The 25,164-nt window shown below is 46.4% G+C and overlaps 2 protein-coding genes across 2 annotated transcripts in view; both read right to left on the bottom strand.

Annotated features, from left to right (window-relative positions):
* Positions 1-1,741: 1,741 nt before the first annotated feature.
* On the bottom strand, positions 1,742-9,866 carry LOC131272721 (tRNA (adenine(58)-N(1))-methyltransferase catalytic subunit TRMT61A). The gene is made up of 3 exons (XM_058274554.1): positions 9,110-9,866; positions 2,063-2,232; positions 1,742-1,982 (listed from the first exon to the last, which is right to left on the bottom strand). The coding sequence occupies exons 1-3, from the start codon at positions 9,735-9,737 to the stop codon at positions 1,848-1,850; spliced, it is 933 nt and encodes a 310-aa protein (XP_058130537.1). The 5' UTR covers positions 9,738-9,866; the 3' UTR covers positions 1,742-1,847.
* Positions 9,867-10,948: 1,082 nt separating this feature from the next.
* The window catches only part of LOC131272856 (uncharacterized), a gene marked incomplete at its 5' end in the record, with an annotated part of 65,561 nt that continues 51,345 nt past the window's right edge, over positions 10,949-25,164 (bottom strand). The window contains 3 exons of the mRNA XM_058274726.1: positions 10,949-12,587; positions 19,908-20,061; positions 20,763-20,869. Coding sequence (XP_058130709.1) covers positions 10,949-12,587; positions 19,908-20,061; positions 20,763-20,869 — 1,900 coding nt within the window. The remainder of the gene's footprint in view (positions 12,588-19,907; positions 20,062-20,762; positions 20,870-25,164) is intronic.

The following is a 25,164-nucleotide window of genomic DNA, read 5'->3' as shown; positions in this document are numbered from 1 at the left end:
GCATTTCCACGACCAGCCAACAAAGCCAACGATGTGTTGGACGCATCTTTATTCGGAGGCAACAATTTCTGAATATTCAACAATTCAAAACACTAAACTGTATGATTATAACTCTCCAAATAATGTAAGCTATTTGGAATTGGGTGCACGTTGGAAATCGTTTTTGGCGATCCATAACCAGGGAAACTTTCCCAGAACAACTAACAACTATTTCATAAGGCAACCTTTTTGATTTCTGCCACCAATTAATGAAGGGCAGGTACTCCTCTACATAAGTGTAGGAATCTTTAAGACTTGTTAAGAGAGTTTCATCAATGAAGTTTGTTTCTTCACATTGCAGGTCACAGCTATGCCGCCATATGCTGCGGCTCAGTTGCGACACCGTCTTGGCGGTGTGTCAAATGTTCGAACCGTTGCACTTCCAAATCATCCACTACAATGTAGTGGACGACTACATGGACTGCCTGATGGATGCAAGTCGGTCATCTACTATCGTTATGTAATATGTATGCCAGCCCAATGTATGGTGTTGGTTATATGCTTTGCCTTCGTGAAACTGTAGTATACTAAAGTGTAATAAAACTTTATTATGTACATATATTCTATCCTGAACATCATTCTATGGTGTGTTCAATTAACGATCAACATTTTTAAAACAGTTGTTACGCTGTTGGGGTGGAAACAACAACATTTATTATTGTTGTACCGTAAGCATGATCGAAGCCTTACATTAATTTCTCACTTTTATTCAGATTAAACAGTATGAACTCTTTATTCATTCTGCCATTTTTGGTTGTGCACGTGTGTCCTTATGTCTTATCGGTCGATTCCGCGGTGTTTGGTGCAACCGAGTTCGCAGTGAAAGCTCGTTTGCAGTACATTAGTCCGCCAACGATAAGCACCGGTACGGTGCAAAGCAACACCACGTAGAGGACCGGACTGCTGGCCTTCTGCGCTGCGACCTGTGTTTCGTTCCCGGCTCCCCTCGGTTGCCCATCGGCGCAGAAAGGCTCGGGCCCGAGCTGTTCTAGCGTCGGAGGTTTTTTGCGCGACATGTGCACCACATACTCGTTGAGGAAAAAACAGCTTTCGCAGTTGGCGGAATATGAGAACGGTACCATGCCCACTTGGGCTAGCTTCGAGCGCCACCTGGGCAGCATCTCGGCGGGGCTGGTGTAACTGCGCGGCTCATCAACGTCCATCAGAAGCATCTGACCGTGATACGAATGCGTCGCATTGAACTCCGCGCAACTGCTCAGCTCGAACCGGTGTTCGTCGTACTGCAGGTAGATGAGGTTAGCGAGCATCCAACGGACACTTGGCGTGTACCGGGGACACTGGTATTTTGCATCCTTCCTCACGGACGAACCATTGCACCTGATCGTTATGTTGATGGCGTTATCCACATTGCTTAGATACACCTTAACACAGTTGCCAAATTTGTGCATCATCGGAAAGACGTTGAACGGATTGTGTCCAACTTGTTCCCCCATCATGGCGACAATTCGCGCCACTCGCTGCATATTACCAACTTGAAGCCATGGGTTGCCCTGAATTAAGCACTTTCCAGGGATTAACATAGCATGCACACTACAGCCGAGAAACACCACAAAAAATACAGGGCTCATCATGTCCTCTGTGTCAACCGAACGACTGAAGATGGAAGTGGCCTGACAAGAAAGTGGATCCAACTTCCAAGCACATAGTTTCGTCGAGATGCAATAGGTTTGAGTAGTTTCTTCGGAATTAATTATCCTTTATTCGTCATACCGTCAAAGTTAATCCAATGCCACGTCGTGTGGTGACGTAATCTGTTGAAGAGTTCGAACCGTACGCCTAGAGATCCATTACCGGGCGAAGAGTGGTGGCAGTTCTGCTATCGTCAGGTACCCGGTATGGCCGGCCATTGTGTGCGGGGCGTTCGAGGTGGTATACTTTTTGCTTTCCCGTGGTGTCTTCGTGTCCTTTTCGGTGTCGGTTTTCTATGGAAATGAGGGTAATAATCCTGTTATAGTTTTCAGTATACATTGCACACACACACACACTCTCACTTCGGGCCTACCTTCGTCTTGAGGAAATCGAATTCCATCACCGGTACATTGCGCGTGCGGACGCATTCTTCGATCTGTAGCACTTCCAGGTTCTGCACCTCGGTAAACCCGTGCTTCACTAGGGTCTCGCAGACGCGCATCGTTTGTTCGATGCAGGGTGAAAACGAACAGATGCGACCACCTACAATTAAAAGCAAAGGAAGGAAACCAGGATACAATTTGAAGCATTTATTTTGGCTTGTTGTAAGTATTGAAAAAGAATGGACACTCGTAACACGATCAATATTTAAACGCTTTAATCAGAGTTTAGTTTGTATACAAGATTCCCTTTTTTCAATTTTCTCTTATAATAAATAATTCCTCCCACATTTATTCGAAAACAAAACTTTGAAGACAAACACATTTAAAAAATCTCAAAAAACGGCGCTTTTATCTCGAAATTGAGAACACCTGTTCAAAGTGGAGAGTCAATTATGGACAAAAGTAAATCAATATTAAATTCACGCGCCTCGGTGGGAAAAGTGCAATAAATCTTCCCTGTCAGGATTGGCATGAGCTTTAACCGATCACCCGCCCCCGTTCGCCCTTAGCCCACCGGCGGAACCTGTCATCGAATGGTTCGCGCATTGGCGATCTTAACGATTTCGACATCGATTTCGCGCAGAACCATGCCTAACCGGGGGATCTTGCGCGTCTTGTCTCGGGGCAGGAGTGATCACTTCCACGGTAGCCTTTCAAGCTCCCCTTCCCCGCAACAACCTTCAGCAGTGTATAGAAGGGCAAAGTGGGGCGAAAAACATGAAACGAATCCTCGTGCGAATGCGCCATGAATAATGCAACGAAGTGGCAGTCTCATTATCGTTATCGGACAGCCACTGACAGATGAAATAAAAGAAGGGCACTGCATGGGGGATGCACAGTACATGCACACAATCCCGGAATCACGCGGAAACTGAGCCAATACACTGCCCGAAAGACTGGTGCTTTTCGTTTGGACTGTTACGATTTACGTATTGAAGGCGTTTTATGAAAAGTTTTATGAAAAGGAAGCAATTTTTCATATCAATGAAATGGTGATAAAACGAAAAATTTGTATAGTTTGTAGAATCACCTAAGAACATGGAACTTGTTTTAAGCTTTCAAACTTCTTTCGATCATCTCTACAAAAATTTGAATTGTGTTACATTTACGCGAAAATTATGTAAACAAAACAGAAAATGCGTCCATATTTGAAACAAAAAAACCAAATCGATTAAAGAAAAATCAAAACCGGTTGACTCCAGCCTCCAAGAGGAAACCCAACACACAAACTTTATTTGAAGGTGCAACCGTTTAACTCAAAACGCGTCTCATGAATGAAGTGCATTTCAACACCCTTGACACCTCCTTTCACCAGAAGAAAAGATGAATTAAATATTCCCTCCGTTACCTTGGAGGCATCCTTATCCTTGTGTTCCTCATCCATTAACCCTCCGTTTTACACGTTGATTGTGACGCGTGTTTTTTAGTACCGCCCCGCTTCCACTTCGACACAGAGTTGATTCCGTGCCGAAGCACAGTTTGCCGCTGGACGCTGTGCTCGCAAAAAGGGTGTTGAGTTGAGTGTTTCCAGTGCCGGAAATCAGTCGAAATCGAGTCTGACAGATAATCGACTCGGTTCGAAATTTGCTGTTGTTATTTGTCGAAATTCGTCCAGCGGAGTGTCACACACAGCGATCGGTTGTGATCGGTGAGTTGGAGGATATATTTATGTTTCGAAACACTTTTTCACCGCATCCAAAGTCGATCCACTTCGTCAAACTGGACTGCAAGGGACACGATTTGGAGAAGCTGCGAGATGAGATGCGCATAAATAATCGTTTCCCACCAACCGATCGACACACCCGGTTTTTTTCGTTTCATCCCTTTCCCACAGGAAGAAGGCTTGGACAAACGAAGCCGGTGGCCCCCGAAAGGCGCAAAGTGGTATCAATTATCTGTCAACATCATTAGACCGGATGGCAACGATACTGCAACATCTGCTACCGTCATGGACTTTGCGGGTAAGAACTTGACGGTCGGCGGGTGGGAGGAAAGTGACCGCACAGCTGGAGCTCGCTGGGTAGTTTTTGTTGTACCCAATCCTTTGCGAAACTGTTCGTTCATCGAACGTATTAGTAGAATGTAGAGTTTCGCATCTTGAGTTTGTCGGTGCATCGCGTAGCATTTCCGGAACGTGGATATCGATTATCATCCGGAAATGGAAGCACCGGTCCAGCGCAACCGTTTGGGACCGGGCATGCTGTGCCGGTGATGAGCCGTCAACGTACGGGGGTACGGTTGGAACTATATTTAGGCATGACGAACTGATGGATTCCTTCGGGAACTCCCGCTGCCCGGTGGGTTGCCATTAACTGTGCCGTAACATCGTTGCGAAATGGGGTTCGAGAGGCGTAAATCAGAAACTGGACCAATTGAATTTAAAGGGGCAAAAGCGTTTGCAGTTAAAAAGGAACATTGGTTTACAATGTTGCAGACGCAGACGTGTTTATATTGGTTTGATGTTAGTATTATTTCTTTGAAGAAAACATTACATTAAGTTGTTTTAATCAATTTGAAGTGTTTGCGATTTAAACTCAAGCGGACAAAATCAGTCAAAGGTCGATTTTGAAATCATAAATTTGGATCTTTTATCATAAGAAAACTCCAATTTGTTAATGTTGTTTAAGGCAATTACGGAAATCTTCTCTTGGGCACAGGTCCCACGCTGAACTGGCTGGCATTTGGCCGCTCTGTTCTGTGGTAAGTTTGGCGGCTAGCTTTTCTCTTTATGTCTTTATAAGGAAATTGACTAGTGTTCCGTGTTCCCGTGTGGGTCCCCGAGCGGCCCCATTCGGTTGACACGAATCCTAGCGACATTTGAACTCCCCCCCGTGAATCTATGATCTGTCCCGTTTCTCTCTGCTCCTGCTTGTAGAGTATGATGTCCGGCGGATCGGCTTCAATGTGTGCCAATTTCTCCCAGCACTTTCCCATCCTGCCCACAGGTTCAACGAATTCGATTCGGACGATCGAAGCAATGCGAAGACGCGAACAATCTTCATTGCCCTGTCACAGGGGCTTCACTGGTCGTTCGTCTTGCGAGTCTTTGATCTTTGCACGAGAGCCACCCGGGGTAGCCGTGCCGTCGCCGTGGTCCGGCAAGCGTCCTCTCCCGGGGTTCGTACGCGTAGGACAAACACCAAACCTGACACTCCTCGCGGGAGTCGAAGTCGGGTGACTTTGTAGTTGCCCGGATTGCCGCAGCCATCCGCTGCAATAGTGCAAAGTTTGTTAATAAATCATTCAATTCACCGATGGACCGATCGATCGATCGATCGCTTGTGTCTCCTACGCCGTCGGCACTGGGTCGGCTTCTGGGCAAGAAGTCTTGTACGGGTGAATGTTTGAATCGTGCGTAGTTTGTCCAAAAGCGACCCAATACCCACCACAATATCGGCAGCGTGGCTGGGGGCGAATGATCACCTAGTACGACTAATAAATTCTACAAGCTGTTATGAGCTGGATGAGAGTACGATACTGTTGACGATGCGTTTGTTACTTATTGATCATTCAAAACGAAAAACGAAATGATCATCATGCGTTTCTATTTTTGAGAATAATTTAACATAACTCATAATAGTAAGATTATCATATTTTGGAATGTTTTAGAAACTGAGAGAACTTTGCAAATCATGAATCAATAAGCTGAATATAGCTGATTTGTTTTCAAGCCTGTCATTTATAAATAAAACAGACGCTTGAAATATCGATCCTTCATTGTTTTAACAGCCATTCAATCCAACTTAACGTTAGATCAAGCTTCCGTTTTTCACAAAGGTAGATGAGCTTGAAGCTGATTCGAACAGCTTTCTCTAACTCGCTGTCAGGTTAGAGAATCATTCAGCTAATAAATGTGATAAATCGTGTAAAAAGATGTAAAAATTATCCTGTAAAAAACAAAAATGGCATTCCAAAAGAATTTAGTTCAAAAATAGATAATTCCCATTCATTTTCATTTCCCGAAAACTTGCCCCTATGAATGTGTTCCTTTCACAGGTGTTGACGATGTTGCGACATCACGAACGACTCTCCGTGATTCGTTTTGTGTTTGTCGCCTCCCGTCGGTGGGGGTATTTTATCTATTCGTTATCCTCCGAATAATTGCCCATTGAACGCCGGACCGCCGGACACGAGGTGCAGATGGAAGGAATCTTTCTATGTTTTGACGCAACGAAACACAGTTGAGCAGTACGCTGTCCTGTCAACGGCTTTCGAGACGCCAAGGCGGCACTTGCCAACTATGGCGCACGGTTTGGTGCAGCGACGTTTGCAAAACCGGTGTTTTTCCCGAACCCGTGCCACGTCCATCCGGGTCCGACGTTCGGCAGTCCACTTTCATGTTCGCCGCAAAACGATGGACGTGTGTGAGTGTGGTTGGATGAGGAAATAAAAATTAATTAATCGAGTCCGTATGAATGCAATACTGGCCGCATGGCAGGACTTGCGACCATTGAGTCATGCATCGTACGAGTCGAATGGAAGCTGGAGTATGGGCCCAGACACTTGCAAAGGTAGGGGCATTGGGGGAAACACGTGTATTCTGGAAGAACTTAAAGTTTGGGTTTACCTTAACAGAATATTTTGATGTTGAACTCAATTAAGTCTTGCAAACTTCAAACTGACTATTGAAATTGAATAAATTAAATTTATTTAAAAAAGAGAAATTACTGGATAATTCGAATAAGCTTTTCTGGCAGCCTATTAGATTATTCAAGTGACATTTTTTTTAATGTATATTTTTCGTCTACTAGTTGTTTTTTAAATGACCCTCGTTGGTGGATAGGTGATACGAACCGAATAAATGGTTGATATGGACAATTTCAATTCCAATTCCGGACAAACTACACCGGCAGAAGAATTATGTTCGCTCCGTTCTCCATCACTCTCCATCACACATTGGTTTCTTTGCTGGGCAAATAAACGTGTTCCTCTGCAAATCACAAACAGTTCTCCCACTTGGTCGACTCCCTAGGCTACATGTAGGACAATACGCGCTCTCGCCGCCTGCAGAATCCGGTTCGCGGGGATTTAATTCAATGTTTCTGCCTCCTGTCTTGCCGGCGCCCTTTTTCTGCAAGGGACCGTCGCGTGTGCACGTGGTTCGGAGAGGTGTCAAGAGAGTGGTGTCGATCCCCACCATCGACCGTGGACCGTTCTTTCGCGTGTGACAATGTACATAAATTCTACCACCCTGGCGGACATAGTGTTTTCTGTCTGTTCCGCTTGCTAAGTTCGGCTCTGACAGGGTCCAGCAGGAGAGTGCACTAAGCCTGGCCGTGCACCTTTGGACCGGACTAGTGAAGTAGAGATCGACTAGTGCCTGACGGTTGAATAGATGAATGGTCCCGTTCGTCCGCGTCAACCGGGTCCCTGATTTTCTTTATCACCTTCCGGGACGCACGGTGCGCCTTTCGCACGTTGGGCTTTTCTTTCTTCTTGGCCGCCGTTGCTTGATGTTTGACGGCACAGATTCGATGTAAAGAGGGGACAAACCTACAAAAAAAAAACTACTTCTTCGAAACCGAACTACGGGCCACTATTCTGTCAACTGCAGCGGCTTCAAGCCATATCTTTTTTGCCTATGTTTTTAACTCGCATCAAACAAACAAACAAACAAAAAACCACTGCATTCTAGAACCGCTCCCGGGGAAGTGGATATGCAAATCTGGCACTGGTCTTTGACGGTGACGGCCGCCGCATTGGGCCAGGTCCAGGAAGGTTGCTAATAAATGATGCCAATTTTCATTTTTGCTTAATTTGGTCATACTTCGAAGGGAGACTGGAGGGGGGCATTGAAGGGCTGAATAAAAAAAAAGAAACACCCGGTAATTTAACCATATCTGCACTTCAAAGGTTCACCGTCAAGGGGACCGCCACCGCTGGTGGTGAATCATGGTGCTAGGAGGGCTGGCCGGCGGTCCTGGAATCTCTAGGATATCTTTCATGCCAGAGGTGCCCCGTGCACGGTAAGGTGGTGATTGATTTTGCAATAGGAACGATTCTAGCAACGTTGAAGAATATTTATTCATTAGCGTGGTCAAGCAAAAGGCCGCCGCAGACGACAACGGAGTAACAGCGTGGTACAAGCACGTTATCGTTTGCTGGGGGTTAGGATTTGTCCTATGTAAATGAGGAGGCACTTAGGACATGCTGTTATCTCTTCCCGTTTGACGAATTAGAATATAATTAGTTATCAACATATTTTTGAAGAAAAAAGTTCACAGAATAACTTGTACAAAATGTTTTGCATTTATTCCGTTACGTAAATTCTAATTCGAAAAACGATAAAAATGTACACTTGGCTTGCTACGTAAAATAAATCACGATAAAGCTGTACGTTACTTCAACCAGTGTAATTCTGCCCATCAATGCTTTCCACTCGGACAGGGTGCGTGTTTATAAACTTATAATCCAGGTATTCAAAAATCAATTTCTGTATTGCACACCATGAAAAAATAACCTGATTCGTTACCGATATCAATTTATCAACAGCGGAACAGATCGTTTATGGGTTAAGATGTATTTCTTGTTGTGGTGCGAAAGTACGTAAGGTCACTTGTACCAGCATTATTCTCCGGAGCATTTATCTTTTCTTGATCTTCGCACCGGACCACCGTGCTACACGTGTGAGCCATTTTTGCGTACCGAATCCGAACGGGGTGACCAGCGGGAGAGCGATTTTTGCGATAGTGCCCAGTCGGGATCGTTTATGCGCCCGACGTTATTTATGGCGTCCGATAAATCATGCCTCTAGGGTGCGAGTGAAATTAATTGTTAACTGAATAACGTGGCCACTTGGTTGGGCGCAATCGGTTCTGGTGCCACTGAAAGTGGCCGATACACCGCTAGGAGAATGTGTCACCAGGACTACCGTTGGTGTAGTCCGCAATGGATTGCGACGACAGTGCCTTCCGCTGCACCGACAATCGTTGGGGGAAGAAAAACCATTATCGCTTTTTAATTGGAGTTGCGCTTACCTTCATTTTTCAGCGCTTTCGCGGCGTACGGAATAGCGAGCTGGGGCGCCGGCAGATCGAGAAACACGGCATCCGCTTTGCCATCCAGCTCGTCGCCGAATCCGTGCTCGCACACGTCCCGCTGCCGCACGGTAACATTGTCGCCCAGTCCGTGGGCGGTGAACTCTTCGCGTGCCTTCGCGACACGCTCTTCGTGAAAATCGAACGTATACAGATGGCCCGTGGGGCGAATCGCGCGCAGGAAGTAGTGCGAGAGCGAGCCGGAACCGGTGCCGGACTCGATCACGACGCTGCCGGGCCGCACCTCCAGCTGGTACAGAATCATGCTGATGTCGGGGGTGTAGAGAATCTGCGTCCGGTGGGGTAACGTTTGAGTCCAGAGCTCCGGATTCGGCTGCAGGACGTGCGCCCAGCCTTTGGTGAGCTGCACCCGGGAACCGTAACGCACACCGATCAGATCGCATACCTTCAGCGCACCGAAGCTGGTCTGAAACACGTAATCGATCATTTCGTTCTTTTTGTTACGAATCTGCCGCACCGCGTCGATCGTGTGCATTAGGGCCGGCGTTAGGTAAAGCACTACGGTGTCACCCTCCGCAATTACTTCTTTAGGACCAGCGAAACTCATCCTTATAGAACTATCTACTAGGCACGTTAGAAAAGCACTATTTCGCAAAGTTAGATAGATAAACACGGTTCGGTGATAAACACACGATTATAAAAATACCGGCCGGACGACTGCCGCATGCGGTTTTGTTTACAATGCTTCAAAGATAAACATCAGTTTGACAGCTGTCGACAACAGGTCGCTCAGTTCAAGAGTGAGTGTTCGTCGGGCACTCAGCGAGTGCTTTTCAATTTGGTTGAATTCTGATTGAAAGGTCGCGTTGGATGACAAATATTCAACGGGTGCACGTGGTGTTATATTTTCGGTAAATGGCCATCCCATATCGTTTTTAAACTCAAACAAATAGTTTTCTAACGTTATTGCTTTTCTTAAGTGCAACAATTGGTTTTCTTACATTATGAATCGGTTTCGGATAGATTTCTTTCGATACACCAAATCCAACAACACGTGAAAGGAAAATGTACAACTTAATTGATTTTACTGTATTTTCATTAATGGTTCTAATTGTATTTTTAAAACTTTATTGTAGCATAACAACTCTAAATACCTGTTCGTAAACCTATCGGCTTTTAAACGCTTATTGTACATCATCTCTACTGGAACGCCTGCCGTATGCGGATTGATTTTAAAGTTTGCTTTATGAAGCGAAGTTTTAAATTAAATAATGTCATACAATTGCACGAAAATTACACTCCAACCTTGCTTGCACCAACGTTTCTACTGGAGAGTTCCGATCAGTGACCGTCGTAAAATCTCCTAAACTAAGTTTCATTTCTACCTACGGGATAATTTGTAACAAAATTAGTATATTAAAACCGTGCAATTGTATAAAATAAATATTGGCCTACGAGAAAACGGTTGCTTATGATCGGTCGATTGGCAGTTTTCTGAAACCATGCTCATTCGACCAATGCAATAAATTAATCTTACATGCATCGCACAAAAACGCAATCACCACACAATTTGGTACCAAAATACAAAGATGCAGCGCTGCGTTCGTAGTTTACTAGCATAAAAAATACTGAATCGGAAGATGCTTCACTCCGGAAGGTGACGTAACAAATAGCTCTACACTCAAAAGTTGCTGAGGTTGCTTGAGGATCGAGGAGAAGAATAAATAATGCAAGTGTCTGTACATTTTCTAACACATGTATCTGCGGGTTCGCTGGACGTCAGAACATTCGAAAGAACCACAGAATATTCGGAATGGGTCAGTGAGATCGGCGCTGATCCGGTTGCCCAGCGGGGTCGTCTGTTGGCTTTCGTTCTCGTCCACTGTCACTGGTCGAGGGTGTGCTGGAAGGGCCACCGTCCAGAGCGAGTAGCCGGTGATCTGATGGCCATGGTGGGGGTGGAATTTGCAGAGGTACCGGCATTGGCATGGGCAGGCCCGGGATGGGCAAACCGTCCTGCGCGAGGCAGGAAGCCACCGGAAGCACACAGCCAGCAGTTCCCACCGCTGCACCGTTGCTGCTGGCGATTGTCGGTGCCCCGGAGGTTACGTGCGACACGGCCATACCGCCCGAGGACAGCAGAGTCGTTCCGGAGCAATCCGACACAATCGGCACGAACTGTTCCGGCATCCAGTCGAAGGAGAACGTGGTCGCCGTCGGGAAGCCTCCGTTCAGCAGCTGATGGGGGGCGCTGGTGGGAGTGGGAGGGGTTGTCGTCATGTACGGGGACAGCTCCTGGTGCGAGATGTCGGGCACCTTTTGGGCGGTGGTGTCGGACCAGGGTGGACTCGGGTTCCATTGCTCCATGAAATCGGTAGGTTCGGACGCGAGGCTCGAAACGGTTGATGGCAGGAGGGCCGATTTCGAGTGTAACCGACCGATCGCGGTACGGCCCGTCGGTATCGAGCCAATGACCATTGTCTGTAGCCCTCCCCCTCCTCCTCCCCCACCGGCAGATGTTACACCTCCATCGAGGGATCCATTGAGGTTACTCAACCCATTGGAAACTCCCGAAACGCCGCCATCTTGCTGATGAAGTCCGGGCGCATTTCCGGTGCCCGGCTGAAGCTCCCCAAGCGCAGACGTGTCAGACGACTCCGAATGGCCATTATCGGGAATATAAAGCGGTTCCAGCCGGTTCATGTTCCGCTTCTTGGCTGGTGGAGTCCCATTGTGGCGCTCACTGCTACTTCCATTGGAGATGGGATGACTATTGCTATTGCTGCTACTGTTACTACTGCCATTGGTATTGCTGCTACTGTTGCTCCCTGAAGTTCCTCCACTGCTCGACGAAGGACCCCCACTGCCCCCGCCATTGTGACACCGGATGTGCGGGGTGACCTGTACCACCGGCATCGCTATGCCCGCCATCGTTGGCGGAGCCGATGCTGGAGGAGTTGGATGGCCGCCACTGTAGTCAACCGGCTGCCCGCTCGAGTCCAGCCGGAACCCGTACGATCTTGCACCGTAATCCCCTGCATCCCCCGCTGGTGTTAAGCCTGCACCCTGCTGAATGACGTGCTGATGTTGGTGGTGGCCGTGTAGCATCGGAGTTCCCGTACCACCACCGCCATTATGATGCTGACCCGAGGGCGAGTGATATCCGTAGGAGGTGATGTGCGAGTGGTGTGGCGTCGAGTAGCCATGACCACCGCCCGCCATCCCCGCACCTACGCCCGACGTACCCGCGAGGACTCCCGCACCGGTACCACCGCCTCCCCCGGCCACACTGTTGGGCGAAAGGGTGTGGCCGTGGCCTGCCGGGGTGGTGTAGTAGGGCGTCGTCGGGGGGATCCTGGTTGCGCCCTCGAACGGAATGCCGAACTGCATCTTCGACTGCACGGTGTAGTAGTGGTAGAGCCACGAGTTGGACAGCATCACCGACGCCTCGCGGTCACTGTTGTCGTTGTTGTTGTAGAAAAGAAAATGAAAAAAGAGAAAAACACGCGTAAGAAAAGCCGCAATCGGAAGGATGAAAAAAAACGACCGAAAAATCGGTGCAACGCGCCTCCGGGAAGTTATTCCCACACTTTTACGTAGGCACATCGCTGGGAAGGCCGAACCCGTTGGTCACATAAAATAAATCGCCCATTGTCAGTATTGTCTCGGAATGCTTTCGTTCGTCTTTTTTGCAAATTTCGTTATAAACGCTCGCTGTTATCGTTATGGCTACACGGGGAAAACACGGCGATCGCAAGGGAGCATAAGAAAAACAAAAAATAAAAACATAAAACTGGGTGCAATACGCGTCGTACGCGTGTGCAATATGATTTGGGTACGATCTTTTCCGTTTCACGTGCTCTCCTTTCTACGCGACGGATGCAGTGATTCGCGATTGTTCCGCATTGTTCAAACCGCCCGCAAAGCGTCCGCTCCCATCCACCGGCCCGGGCCATTTTGGGAGCCTTATTTCTGGCCACTTGTACGATTTCCTTTACTTTTTTTGTTGTAAACGTTCCTCTGTGCAGCTCGTTTTGTCTCTGTGAGCCCGCAATGAGCGTGACCTTCTGACCTGTCGCTGCAATGTCGCAGGATTCACCCACAGTCCCTATGGTGTTTTTCATTCGAAAAAAAAGGTACCGAAGCGGGGGTTTTGTATGCAAATTTTATTCCCCTTCTGGATGCCAGGCCTCACCTCCTTTATTGCCTGTCCGGTGCGTTAGGAGGCTACGCTAAAATTTTCTTCCTCAGAGCCCGTGAGGTTGAAGATCGACCCATAGAGTACCGCCGATAGAGCGAACACCAAACATGTTGTGTGTATGTGAGTGAGTGTGTGTGTATGTGGCTGGTTTAAAAGGACCAACCAGGAGCAGAAGGTCATAAATCATTCCGTTCCGAACTGGGCCGCCTAAAGCCCCTGTTGCAGGGTGAGCTGCTGGGAAGCTCGATCTGGTCCACCCGTTTAATTTGTCCCATTACAGTGAGTTAAGCCAGTTACATAAAAATGGGATTCATTGGGTCGAACTATCTTTTGCTTTCATTACGTTTTTAATGATTGGGATTATCTCGATGAAGATGATCGAAGAAAGGATATAAATTGATTTTAACAAACAGTTAGCTTTTATCTCACACTTAAATATTTTGAAACATGCTACTTGCTCTAACTTTCCTATTTTATGTAAGCAAAAACTAATGCCCTTTGCAAACCGGGTTGTAAAACATGGACATTAAAAGCGCAGAAATTCGCTCCTTCCAACCAACATTAGCTGCCGCTACGTACGAAGGAAAACATTGCTTAATGTACCTTAAGTACCTGCCGTCGGCAATAAATCTTTCGGGCAACCGGAGTTTAATTTTATTTTTAGGTTTTCTGGTGCCCAGCATTAATACTTCGCTCCCCCCTCTCGTTCACTTTTATTCACAAGCGACGCCCTACCGATCGGATCGCACTCGCCGGCCAACGGCAAGCAAACCGTCCGAGTGGTAATGGTAATTATTAACCGCGCGGAAAAGAAGGGCGATCCGCGCAAGAGTGAATTTTTAAACCCTTATGGTAAAGGTTCCCACTTCAATCTCGGCTCTACTTCAAACATGCTGCAGTCTATTTAAACTAGAGCCATGGCCGACGGACAAGGATCTAGCTAGCAATCGGCCTCCGTCGCCCTTCGGAAGGGAATGGGTTTAGTTTTAGTTCGTCGTTGTCGGTTTTTTGCTCTGTTTTCTTCTCTGCATCCCAAAGATGAGCCTGTACACTTTCGCGCGCCTTAATGTGCAATAATTCAAATCATTGATCCCGGAGCTGCGCCGGTCCCGGTCCGGGTGAAGAATGTTTCGGCCGGCTACGGCCGCCACTATCAGGAGCGTTCGGTGCGTCGCATCATCATCGTTGCGTCGCGGTGAACGTGAGAAATTTCCCGAGCCATAATTATGTCAGTTTGGCTCGGGCGGGGTTTGATAAGGCATGTAGCAAATGTACTGGCGAATGATCCATGCTGCCAACGAAGAAAATAAAATAAAAACCGGCAGACCGGTTCGACTGAAGCGCCACAAATGTGCACACCCTTCCGGTTGATTTCTGTGCGCCTGTGTGCCGTGCGGGCACAATTTATGCCCATGAAAAAGGGCAACACCTTCACCGGGGCTAGGGTTGCGATGAAAAACAAATATGCCGCATCGGGGAGCGGTTAATCGATCGGTTGCTGTGGTGGCGCGAAGCGAGTGGATTAAATTTGGAGCAAGTTTCTTCGCTAGGTCAAGCTTCTTTCGGAATGCCCATCATGTTTTCCCCGTTAACACGCTTTAATGTTATTACTGGAAGGGTTGGTCGGCAAACGGCAAAGAAGCGACACAGGAAGGAAGAAAATAAGGGCACGTTTACTATCAAATTTTAAGCCAATTCATCATAACGAACATCGAGACTGCTTGTTTTCCCACGTGAACCGGCTATAATCCTTGTAAAATAACAATTTCCTCTTGCGGTATGTTGAAAATATGGTTTGATGATAACAATTCTTCTTCATAGTATGGTGAAGAACTGTTAGATATTTTTTGTATCTTTCTTACTAGACATAATGAAATGAAAGTAAAGTTTCTTTATTACATAGTCATCTTATCTTTATGATTTGCGCTGCACAATATTGTGCTGTCAAGGAAAATAATTAAGTATAAAATCCAAAATTCCAACCATAAGAACAATGAATAAGTAAAGTCTGGAAGTATCGACACCAGCTATTTTTAGATTGAGGCTTTCGTTTTTAATCCTTATATTTTTCCTACACTAACTAGCATCTAGCAAGCGCTATAATTGTGTTTGTTCAATCGGTGAAACCATTTCCTTTACGGTAATTGATCGCTGATTGTTCACTAATTGCCGAGTAACATATTTCACGCGGTCTGCATCAAATAGACCCAACACCAAAAAAGTATGCGCACACCGAGCGATACAGCCTCTTTCCAAGAACCGGAAAGCAGGGTGGTTTATGATGGTGTAATTTTATGTGCCTTCTTGCGCGCCGGAGAAAAGGATGATAATGAATAAAAGGAACCCGCACCGTGAATATCGGACCTTCAAAAAGGTCTTGAAATTATGACTCTCCTGACAGAATGAGATTCGCATCCGTCGTTCGTTCCGGGGAAGGTTGGAAGAATTATTATTAAAAGATGCCCGATATGTGACTGGGTGTGCTTTTGCAAAAGCTGCAAAGCAAAAAAAAAAAAACCAGGTACCGTCTCACTCTTCAGCTGCTCTGTTTAACGTGGTTGGTAAACCTTTCCACCGCGACCCAAGTGGCATTCGCAAGCGGTAGGAGCCGAGTGTTTTGCGTTTTTAACAGCTATATCAGCCATCATCCATATTTTACACCGATGGGCTCGCGGACCACTCTTCTCCAACGAGAGAAATTGTGCAAAAACTTAAAGATGAGCTTACTGAACGTTAAACGCACGCCGCGAGGAATTCAGCTAATCAAACGGTAAGTCCAGCCCAGCTGAACCCACAGTCAAGATTCGCCTCATCAGCGGACAATGTTTTTTTCCCTCGTGGTGGAGAACATTTTCACCGAAGTTTTCTTGTTTCAGCACACCCTGCTTTAATGTATCTCTCTTTCTCGTTGTATGGCGCCCTATCGACCGATCGGGCGCGAGCAATTCCCATTCATTGCTTGGTTCATCGCGCGCGTGGATTCGGACACCGGTTCGAAAATGTATTTATATTTAATAACACTTTATTTATTGACCGACGATCAGATTGCTCCAGTGTAATGGGATGCCTTGTAAGAGGGTGATCCGGTGGTAGGAGGGTTGTTCAGGATAAGTTAGAGCTTTTTTTAGTGAAGGACGTGCCACGAAAGAAGTTTGTGAGGAAGACAATAATGCATTTTTATTCATATGCACTAACTGGTTAATAGTTGTTGCTTTTTAATTGATGAAAAAAAAAGATTTGAAAGCGTCGCACAAAAAGAGAAGAATTTATTATATCTTACGCAAATTGTTAAAACAAAAATTGAACAGTTTTATCTAACGTAGTCGTGTAGTTACATGCCACGCTAATCAAAGAGTTGGGCGCCAAAACCAGTTTTATAAAAAACTATTGCGAATATTGCAACAATCATTAATTGCACTACAATTTGCAATAAACATAAGCACTCCTGAAGTCCAATAACGTGGATCAACCGTGCCAGGGTTTTACTAATATCTACACGTATGAAGACGTCCACAACGGGCCCTTTCCTCGTGGCAGGTGAGAGAGTGGGTGTGGGAAAAGGGCCCATTTCAAGCGCCATCGAAACTATCGTACACCGTTGGTCATTGTGAGGCCACGATGTGCTTTGACCGCTCGTCGCTGATCGTCGTTGGTTGCTGCGGTTGGTCGATCGATGGTGCGTCGGGCCGGAGTCCGCGAAGGGTCGATCCCATGTGGCCGGGTGGTCTAGATTATTTATGTGAGAAACCGCTTGCTCGGTTGCTACGAGCGGAACGCTTTTTCGCAATCCTGTTCGATCGGACGACGACTGCACTGGATCGGATGGACGGTTTGCGATGAAACTTTTCTCCTTGCAAACCCGAATGCTCCGAATCGGTGGCCAACGTGATGCCAGTGGAGCGCCAAACATATATGTGACTCGTTGGGTACAAACGAGACGGGTTGGAGTTGTGTGGCGGTAAAAATAAAATATGACCCACTGTGACTGCTTGGGACCTGCTGGCAAACCATTGCACTTGGTTTGGAAGAATCGTTCTTCATTTAGTACGAAATCTAGACTTTCGTATTTTTTTTGCAATGAAAAATGGCGCTAAAAAAATTCTATTATAAGATTGTATAGAGGGGGAAAAAGATCGGAAAAGTAAAGTTATGTTTCTTCAAAAATACATCATTGCAATCATGCAGTTTCAACCGCATGGTTATTGTATTCACTTCACTCATGTACCGGTTCTACTTCTTTACAAAACTACATGAATGCATGATGAAAAACTGATTTGTTCCAAATGAAAAAGTCTCTTATTGGGTATCACATAATCGTTTACGACGTCTAGACATTCTTTTCAACGATCAACAGCGGTATATATCGAAGGTCGATGATAATTTAGAGGGTTCGTCGCTTGATTTGGCGAATTCACTCATTGAAGTCTTTTGTGCAATATTGTAAACTGGACGTGGTTCCCCTCCCCTATCGGTGTCGTTGTGGCAATCAATTAATTACGAAACTGCACCGGACCGTCAAGATCAATAACGCGGCCCATAAATTGACCGTCTGATCGATACGTGGCGATCATTTCGACTGCTATAGTGTTCTGCGAGCTGGCGCACCATTTGATCAATGATTGTGGGCAACCGTTTTGGCGGATGAACGTTGGCGTTCGTGTGTGAATTATTTGTCCAAGGCACGACCTATCCCGTGCTGCCGGTGAATGTTCACCGAGCCGGGACTACCAGCGTCTCAGGACGCCCGGGTGGCGCCGAAGGTCTGGGGCGCTGAAGGAGCCTTTCACGCGTGGCGAAGGAGAGAGTGCAAGACTGAGGTAGTAGGTTGAACTGCAAGCACTCGTGATCAAATGCTAAACAAATAAGGTTTCCCGCTCGTGCAGCTTCTCCGAGTTCATTTTTTATGTATCCTTCCTTCTACCCACCCATCGATTGCCGTGCGCGATCGAAATGGGTAATTAAATTCCTGCCATGCGTTCCGTGGCGAAGCACTTGCCGAAGGATTCGGTCACGATACGGAAGGTTCCGACACCCCGGGGAGCCCACGTCAAACGGTGTGTGCGAGCCAATTTGCTCCTGAAAAGCTCCTGGACGCCCGTTCCTCCCATCTACGGTCTGCACAGCGCTGGTGTTGGTTCGTTCGATCGAAATTATCCGTAACCGAATGCCGATCAGCGTCAAACGGTCAGGCATGCGGGTAATTATGTTGTTATGATCGACGGTCGGCTCGTGCTGTTTAATGAAGCCATTTTCGATGTATCGAGTGTCAGGTTTTTTGTAGATATTTTATTTTATCGTTTCTTAAGTAAAGGTTCAAAACAAAAGTAGCTGCATTTAAATATTTTATTTTAATCAGTGACTTTTTTTGGATGAAAATAATTATAATATTTTACATCATCAACGACACGTATGTTGTTTTTAATTCTACTAAATTTGAACTAATTATTCTGAATAGTTGACTTTGCGTGATTTAAGTACCCACCAAACGGATCATAAATAACTCAACATTACACTAATGGAAACACTTTATGGAGCCTTTCCAATCGCAAGCCTACGTAGATCGTTCGATACCGAGCAAGCGATCGCGTAGCCTTCCGATGGAACGTGCTGATAACCGTAATTCCCTTCGGTTACGTCAAAACCAACGGTCCTGCTCCCTCGGACTGGGAGGGGCCCGGGCCGTCGATCGTTATCGCAAATCGTACTCGGTCAATCTTGGCCGGCTTTCCGATCCGGACCGTTGATTTGCGATCGTCGGTGATCGTCAAAGTCGGTGCGCGTCCCGGGCCGCCCAGGTTGCCGCTGACAGCGACATAGTGACACACGACGAGGGAGGCCAAATGGTGATGATTGCAATCGATAGAAAGGGTCGCGCAGCATTTAGCATTTGCAAACATTACTTTGAGGGCTCTTCGAGGGCCCTTCCTGGGCGGCCCTAAACGTTTCCTAAACGTACCGCGCCCGCAATCGTCTCGACCGGAAATGTGTGTACACACCCTAAGAACACCCATGATTGTAGCAAATTGAAAACGGCCCTGTAAGCTCTCTGTTAAATCGAGGAACCTCAATGAAAACGGTCGACGAACGCAAAATCAAATGAACTCCATAAGTTATTCTGGAGTTAAACGTGGAGGAATGTTCTCATATATGTGGGGTTGTTTCTTCTTTTCTGATCTGATTTAGGGTTTCTCGTCTCAATGAAATGCTTCACAAGGTTCTGCACTCGCCTGTTTCTGCCCTGGGTTGACGCAAAAAAGTGATTTGGCGAGCTGTCGTAAAATCACATGCCGTTGCGAATTGATTTTCGATCCCGATAGAGATCGAATGTGACGTTGTTCGAGCGTCCAGTGATCATTCGATCGCCGAGGTGGCCCGTTAGTTGTTTTCTCCCCCGACTGAAGTGTGAGGGTTTGTATGTCTTTTATTTGTTTGTTTCTAAGGCACACAAGTTAGACCACCCTTTTGGATTATATCTATTGGCCTTCTAATGGTAACCTTTACATACCATGCCAACGCCTCTTAAAGTAGACCTCACTATAAGCATTGCCTTCGGGAGGGCAACGTGATTGGACTTACCTCAACACCTGATTAGTGCACACGATCACCGACTGCTGGTTGGAGTCTTGGCCGTCGCGCACCTGCAGCACCACGTGCACCCAAAGGAAGTCGCTCTGGCGGCGCTGCATTCGAACTAGCAAAATGCACGATCTATCCTGCTCCGATTGTGTTACTGAAATTAAGCAAGGAAGAACACGCAGAAGATATTGATTAATAGTAAAGGAAAATTGTTCTACTGTGGTTGACATACGAACTGACTCTGACTCTAGCATTTTAAATGTTACTGTCCGTAGCATCTGTCAATATCATTTCAGTCGCCATCCACCACTCAATCGTTACAAGATGACATCAACCAATTATCATCATATCATATCTCACTCTACATCTTGATGTAAAGATTCCACTGTTGAAAGGACATGCCTTTGCGAACCACCGATATCGACACACCGTATTACGGTACATATCGATCGGAAGCCGTGTCTTGCAGTTGCTGGCAGGATGTTTTTAGCCAATGCCGATGATCTACCATCCGTGATCGGTGATCATCTTCTGTCTGGTTCGTTTTACCTCCAGTCGGATTCGTCAACCGTCCATCGATCGGCATCGATTGATGATCTGACTGCTTCCTTCGATGAAGTTGACATTGGCAGTGGATATGGTTGAGAAAAATATCAACTGATCGGAAACGGTTTGACTTTTAACATGTTTCGTTCGAAACGCTATACATTTCCTAATTGGTCTAAATCGTTCGGAAAACGATTAACTGCAAAATAATAACAGACAGAAAATATTTGCTTTCCTTTCCATAAATCCCTTGTGGTACAAATCATGATTCATATGTTAACCTATAATGTACTTTTCTTTTCTACTTACTCAGCCTATGTTTACTTTGTGCCTCTCGCGTTGATTCCCAGTGCAGCAGCTGATACCAGGATACGCCTTGCAGCTCGCTTCTACTGTACCCAAGATGAAATTCGCCACTGAAAGAAGAGATTAAAAATGGTTTGAGATTTGATAGGGAAAGGAGAAAAAACAATGCAACGTCAAATGTCTATATCCGAGGCATCGGAGCGTTAACATAAATTCCGCACCACAAAAGTGATCATCCCTACGAAATGTGATAATTTTGCAACCTGCAATCCCCAAACAAACGCACCAGTCGTACGAAAGAAATTAATAATCAATAAATTATCATTCCATTCGCTTTTCCTCCCGTTCTTCGGCGCTTTTGGGGCAATTTTCAATATCCAAAACGGTTTCCATCCCGCCCGCACGCAGTCACTGTCGGGGGAAAAGTGTTACTTCACCGTTCGGAAGGCTCGAAGCTGACCAAAAGCCGCCTGGACTCCGGGCTCTCGAATTGGCGTTCGATTTTCGCCCGAACGGTGGCGCTGCAGAACGCCACGCGGCATCGAAACCAGTACCGAGCGGACCGACCATGGCCACCCGAGGGGCCGAAACGGGGAACGAGAACCCGGAACGAAAGCGTGGCGCGGGCAGCGGGCACGGACGGAACGAAATCCATCGAGATAAATGGGATACGACGAGCCGACGGGCGCGCAAGTGTGCGGCAAAGCGCGACCATTTCTGTCCGCCGCTGACAGCCGACAACCGTGAACATATGTTGCATGTTGCTGCTGGCGGGTCAAGAATCAGAAAAAAGGCACTTCATGACAGACGCACCAGAGGGGCGAGAGAAGCGTAAGGAAGGCCTCGGCCTCCCATCGGTGCCCGAAGGGTTAAACTCTCCTGGGATGCTCGCCCGCTAGTTGAACGCTGCGTCTTGCCAAAGACCGAACGCAGGCGAAACGACAAAAATCAATTAAATCGATTAATCGTATTGTCTTTCGTCCCGTGGCCGGAGCGATCGAAAACTAAATCTAAAGCACTGTGGGAGCAAACGGAAAAAGCGCTAACAACAAAAATGCAAGAAAATCGATGATGCCGGCGATCGATCGATCGAATCTCGGCCGCATACGATGAAATGCCATCGCCAAAAGATAGAATAAAACAGAAGGCGAGGAGGAGTAGGGAGGTGGGAGGGGACACACGAACGAAGGAGATGTGTGCCGGTATGTTTCGCGGCGGCTTGTGGAAAACGGTCGGTTCATATCAAAAGGTTTCGAAATTTATCTTTCACCACCAGCAACTGCCACCCTCAAGTCCGATGATCGACTGATAATTTCTCGAGGGCGAAAGCGACCGGGAAAGAGGCGGCCCCAAGAAACCGGGAAGGGGCTGCACGTGCGGTTACGCTGTGTGTATGTGTGTTTTGTTCTCATCGCGATCCGTCGGCTCGATCGGTTGATGGCCGGCGGGAACGTTATGAATCGATTAGTCAAAGTGATGCTGTATTGATTCCGATTCCGATCGGAGGCAAATGGGACGATTCTCCGGCGATCCGTCGCTGGACCGCGAGCCCGGAGGTCTCGTTTGGGGATCGGTTTACGGTAGAGAAAGAATTGGATTCCTGTTTGGTTTTAAGCAATTACAGGCAGGATTTTTCCGTTTCTCTATTTTATCTCTCTCAGAAAATACAACATTTCTTGGAATAATTCTTGTCATGTGCAAACAATATCTGCATGTTGCTCCAAACGACAACTTTAACTTCTATTGAAAGCCGTTTTTGGCTCATTTCGAAAACGGTTTGTATTTATTATGCATCTGATAAGCATCTGCTCCAACCATCTGCCAAACCAACAGTTTCGCATAGATAGTAACGTTGTGATATTAAATGAATTTGTTAATTTTAATCGACGCATCCCGTATGCTCGCCTCCGGTTAAGGCCAACCCATTCACAATTATGCAACCCAATCCCCCATCGCTTCGGTTTTCTTTATCACATACACAATTGATAACTTACTTAATGCTCACCGATTTGTGTGCGTGGAAAGGTTTCTTTTGGTGCGCACTCCTTAATCCCTGGAGGACCGTTACACCCTCCGAATGTGTAGATGTTCGCCGTGCCACACGTTTTGTACAGGAAAAATACATCGATCGGCATTTGTGTCCGGCTCATATGACCTTTTTCTTTCGATCAAAGCAGAATAGTGTCTGCTTAACCTATGCAGTGACCCGCTTATTAAAGCGATCCATATTTGCCTTAAAGCAAATGTTTACAGAGTCAGCCAAGATGTTCGATTCAGCTTTTGAGGGTTTTCAAAGGTCTGACAATACACCGAGAAGGTTTGCAATTGAAAAGGTACAGTTCCCGCGAAATAAACATCTGATACTTACTTGGGAAAGCACAATAAAGTTGAACATTACAATTTAGAGGTTAACTTTTCTATTTTATTGCACAGTTATCAAGCCCATTATCGCCACACTGGATCGAATACAACGTACATCCATATTGTGGCCACCTACCATGCTTTATTTGATCCAGATTAATTACCACAGTAAAGATTTGGCCACGATGGTAAACATAAGAAAATACATTATGCTGAACCAAACGCTCGTTTTACATGCGGAACCATACCGCGGAACCGGCCCGCGCGCACCTCCGCCATAATGGCTTGCGCAGACATTTCCGACCCCGCCACGCTGCCGCGGTGGTTTACTTAATGAGGTTGTTTTATTTTGTCGTCCCATCATGTCCCGACATCCGAAACCGTTGCTTAAGTTGACGCTTTGCAAATCTCTCTTCCCGGTAAAAAACGTAAAAAAATATTCGGAAATGTTTGTCCACAAACTGTACTTTTTTTTGGGCTACGTCCATTTCGAGACTGTAAAGTTCGTCGGCATCATCGGTGCTTTGATTTATTCAAATCCGTGTCAAGCATTAAATCATTCGGCGTTATCAGTAATACATTATAATGTCTGTAAAATGTGTATGTTTTCATCGAGTTTTTGTTGCTCACTGGTTTTTTTCCCCCCAAAGTGAATGTGTTGTCCATCGGCTATGGCGACCGTTTAAATACCCAATTGTTAAATTGTTGAAAACCAAAAAACTTTGACAGTCACATACTTATTGAAATATCAATTCTTTGGAGTACATACTACATTTTTTTTGTATGTTGGATAGACAAATAAGCCTTTTACTAGTTTTGGGGTTCGTCGCCTCGTATGCCTTTCATTTAAAAACGATTCGTATCGCTTAAATATTCTTTTACGCAAACACGGTTCCAAAAATAATCCTTGGAAGCTTACGATTTGATTTTCCGCCCGTAGGAGCATACACAAAGAGAGCGTCCGACGCCAGTGCCATTATTCGGTCCGGATGAAGTTGAAGTGCCATTTGCCCGGACCTACCTCAAACTGGCTGATGGATGTTGGTTGGAGCCAGATAACTGGCGTCGCCATGTTTGCGGTTATGGAGTTTTATTTTTGTTGGAGCATACTCGTAGGAAGAGGTTATTTGGTTTTGAGACATCACAATCCATGTTCGCGTGTTTGATAAGAGGTTAATACTTTGATTGAAGTAAGACGATGGCGAAAGAATCAGCCTCATCGAAACCAATAAATCTGGAGCCGTCCGTAGGTCGGGCGGAATGGGGTTGAGGGGGTCAGATTAAACGGAACTGATCCGGAAGGTCTTTTATGTGTGTGATGAAAATAGAAGCGTACATTTAACTAATCCTCAGCTCATAAAGAAGATGATATCTGTTCCACAAAGATCTTTTCGGGGTAGTATAGTATCACGCTGCAATTCAACCGATCGGTTCCGCTTTCTCCAAAGTTAAAAGCGCAACTAGAAGGGTTAAGTTATCCTCAGAGCCGGAAAGTATTGAATACAACACCGAACAAAAAAAAGAAAGAAATAACATTGAGTCCTCGAAATGAAAAATAATTCTCGCTTGTCCACCGGGTTGACGAAGGTTACCATTCTAGCCCCCGGCGGTGGCCACGGTTCGCTCCGCTGGCCGATGCGGGTGCGGCAGAAAATTGAATTCGATTATGCTGCAGCATATCGGGGCAATCGTTGCGATCGCGATCGCACCCCAAAAGGCGCGCGGCAGCGAATGAAGACGGTTCGGCTGGGGCGGAATTCGCCATGGCAAAAGGCGTCGAAAGCGATAAACGTCCCGTGTCCTCGCTCGGGACGCACGTTTGAGGACGTGTGGCGGGCGTGGCAGGGACTCTCGGTCGCTTTAAACCAACGAAAGTGGGAGGAAAAACTGGAAAAGAAGCTCGAGCGCTCGAATCGATAAGCTGATCGAATAAAAAATCAATCGCAGATCGGCTGCGGGCACGTGGATGAGCGTTGCGATGAAGAAATCTGATCGACCAGAAGTTCGCTGCAAGGGGGCGTCTTCGGCTATGACATATGCCATC

Source organism: Anopheles coustani, chromosome 3 (assembly GCF_943734705.1).
Source record: "Anopheles coustani chromosome 3, idAnoCousDA_361_x.2, whole genome shotgun sequence".
Taxonomy (NCBI): domain Eukaryota; kingdom Metazoa; phylum Arthropoda; class Insecta; order Diptera; family Culicidae; genus Anopheles; species Anopheles coustani.
The sequence above is the reverse complement of the archived record's forward strand: the minus strand, read 5'-3'. Positions and strand labels throughout refer to the sequence as shown.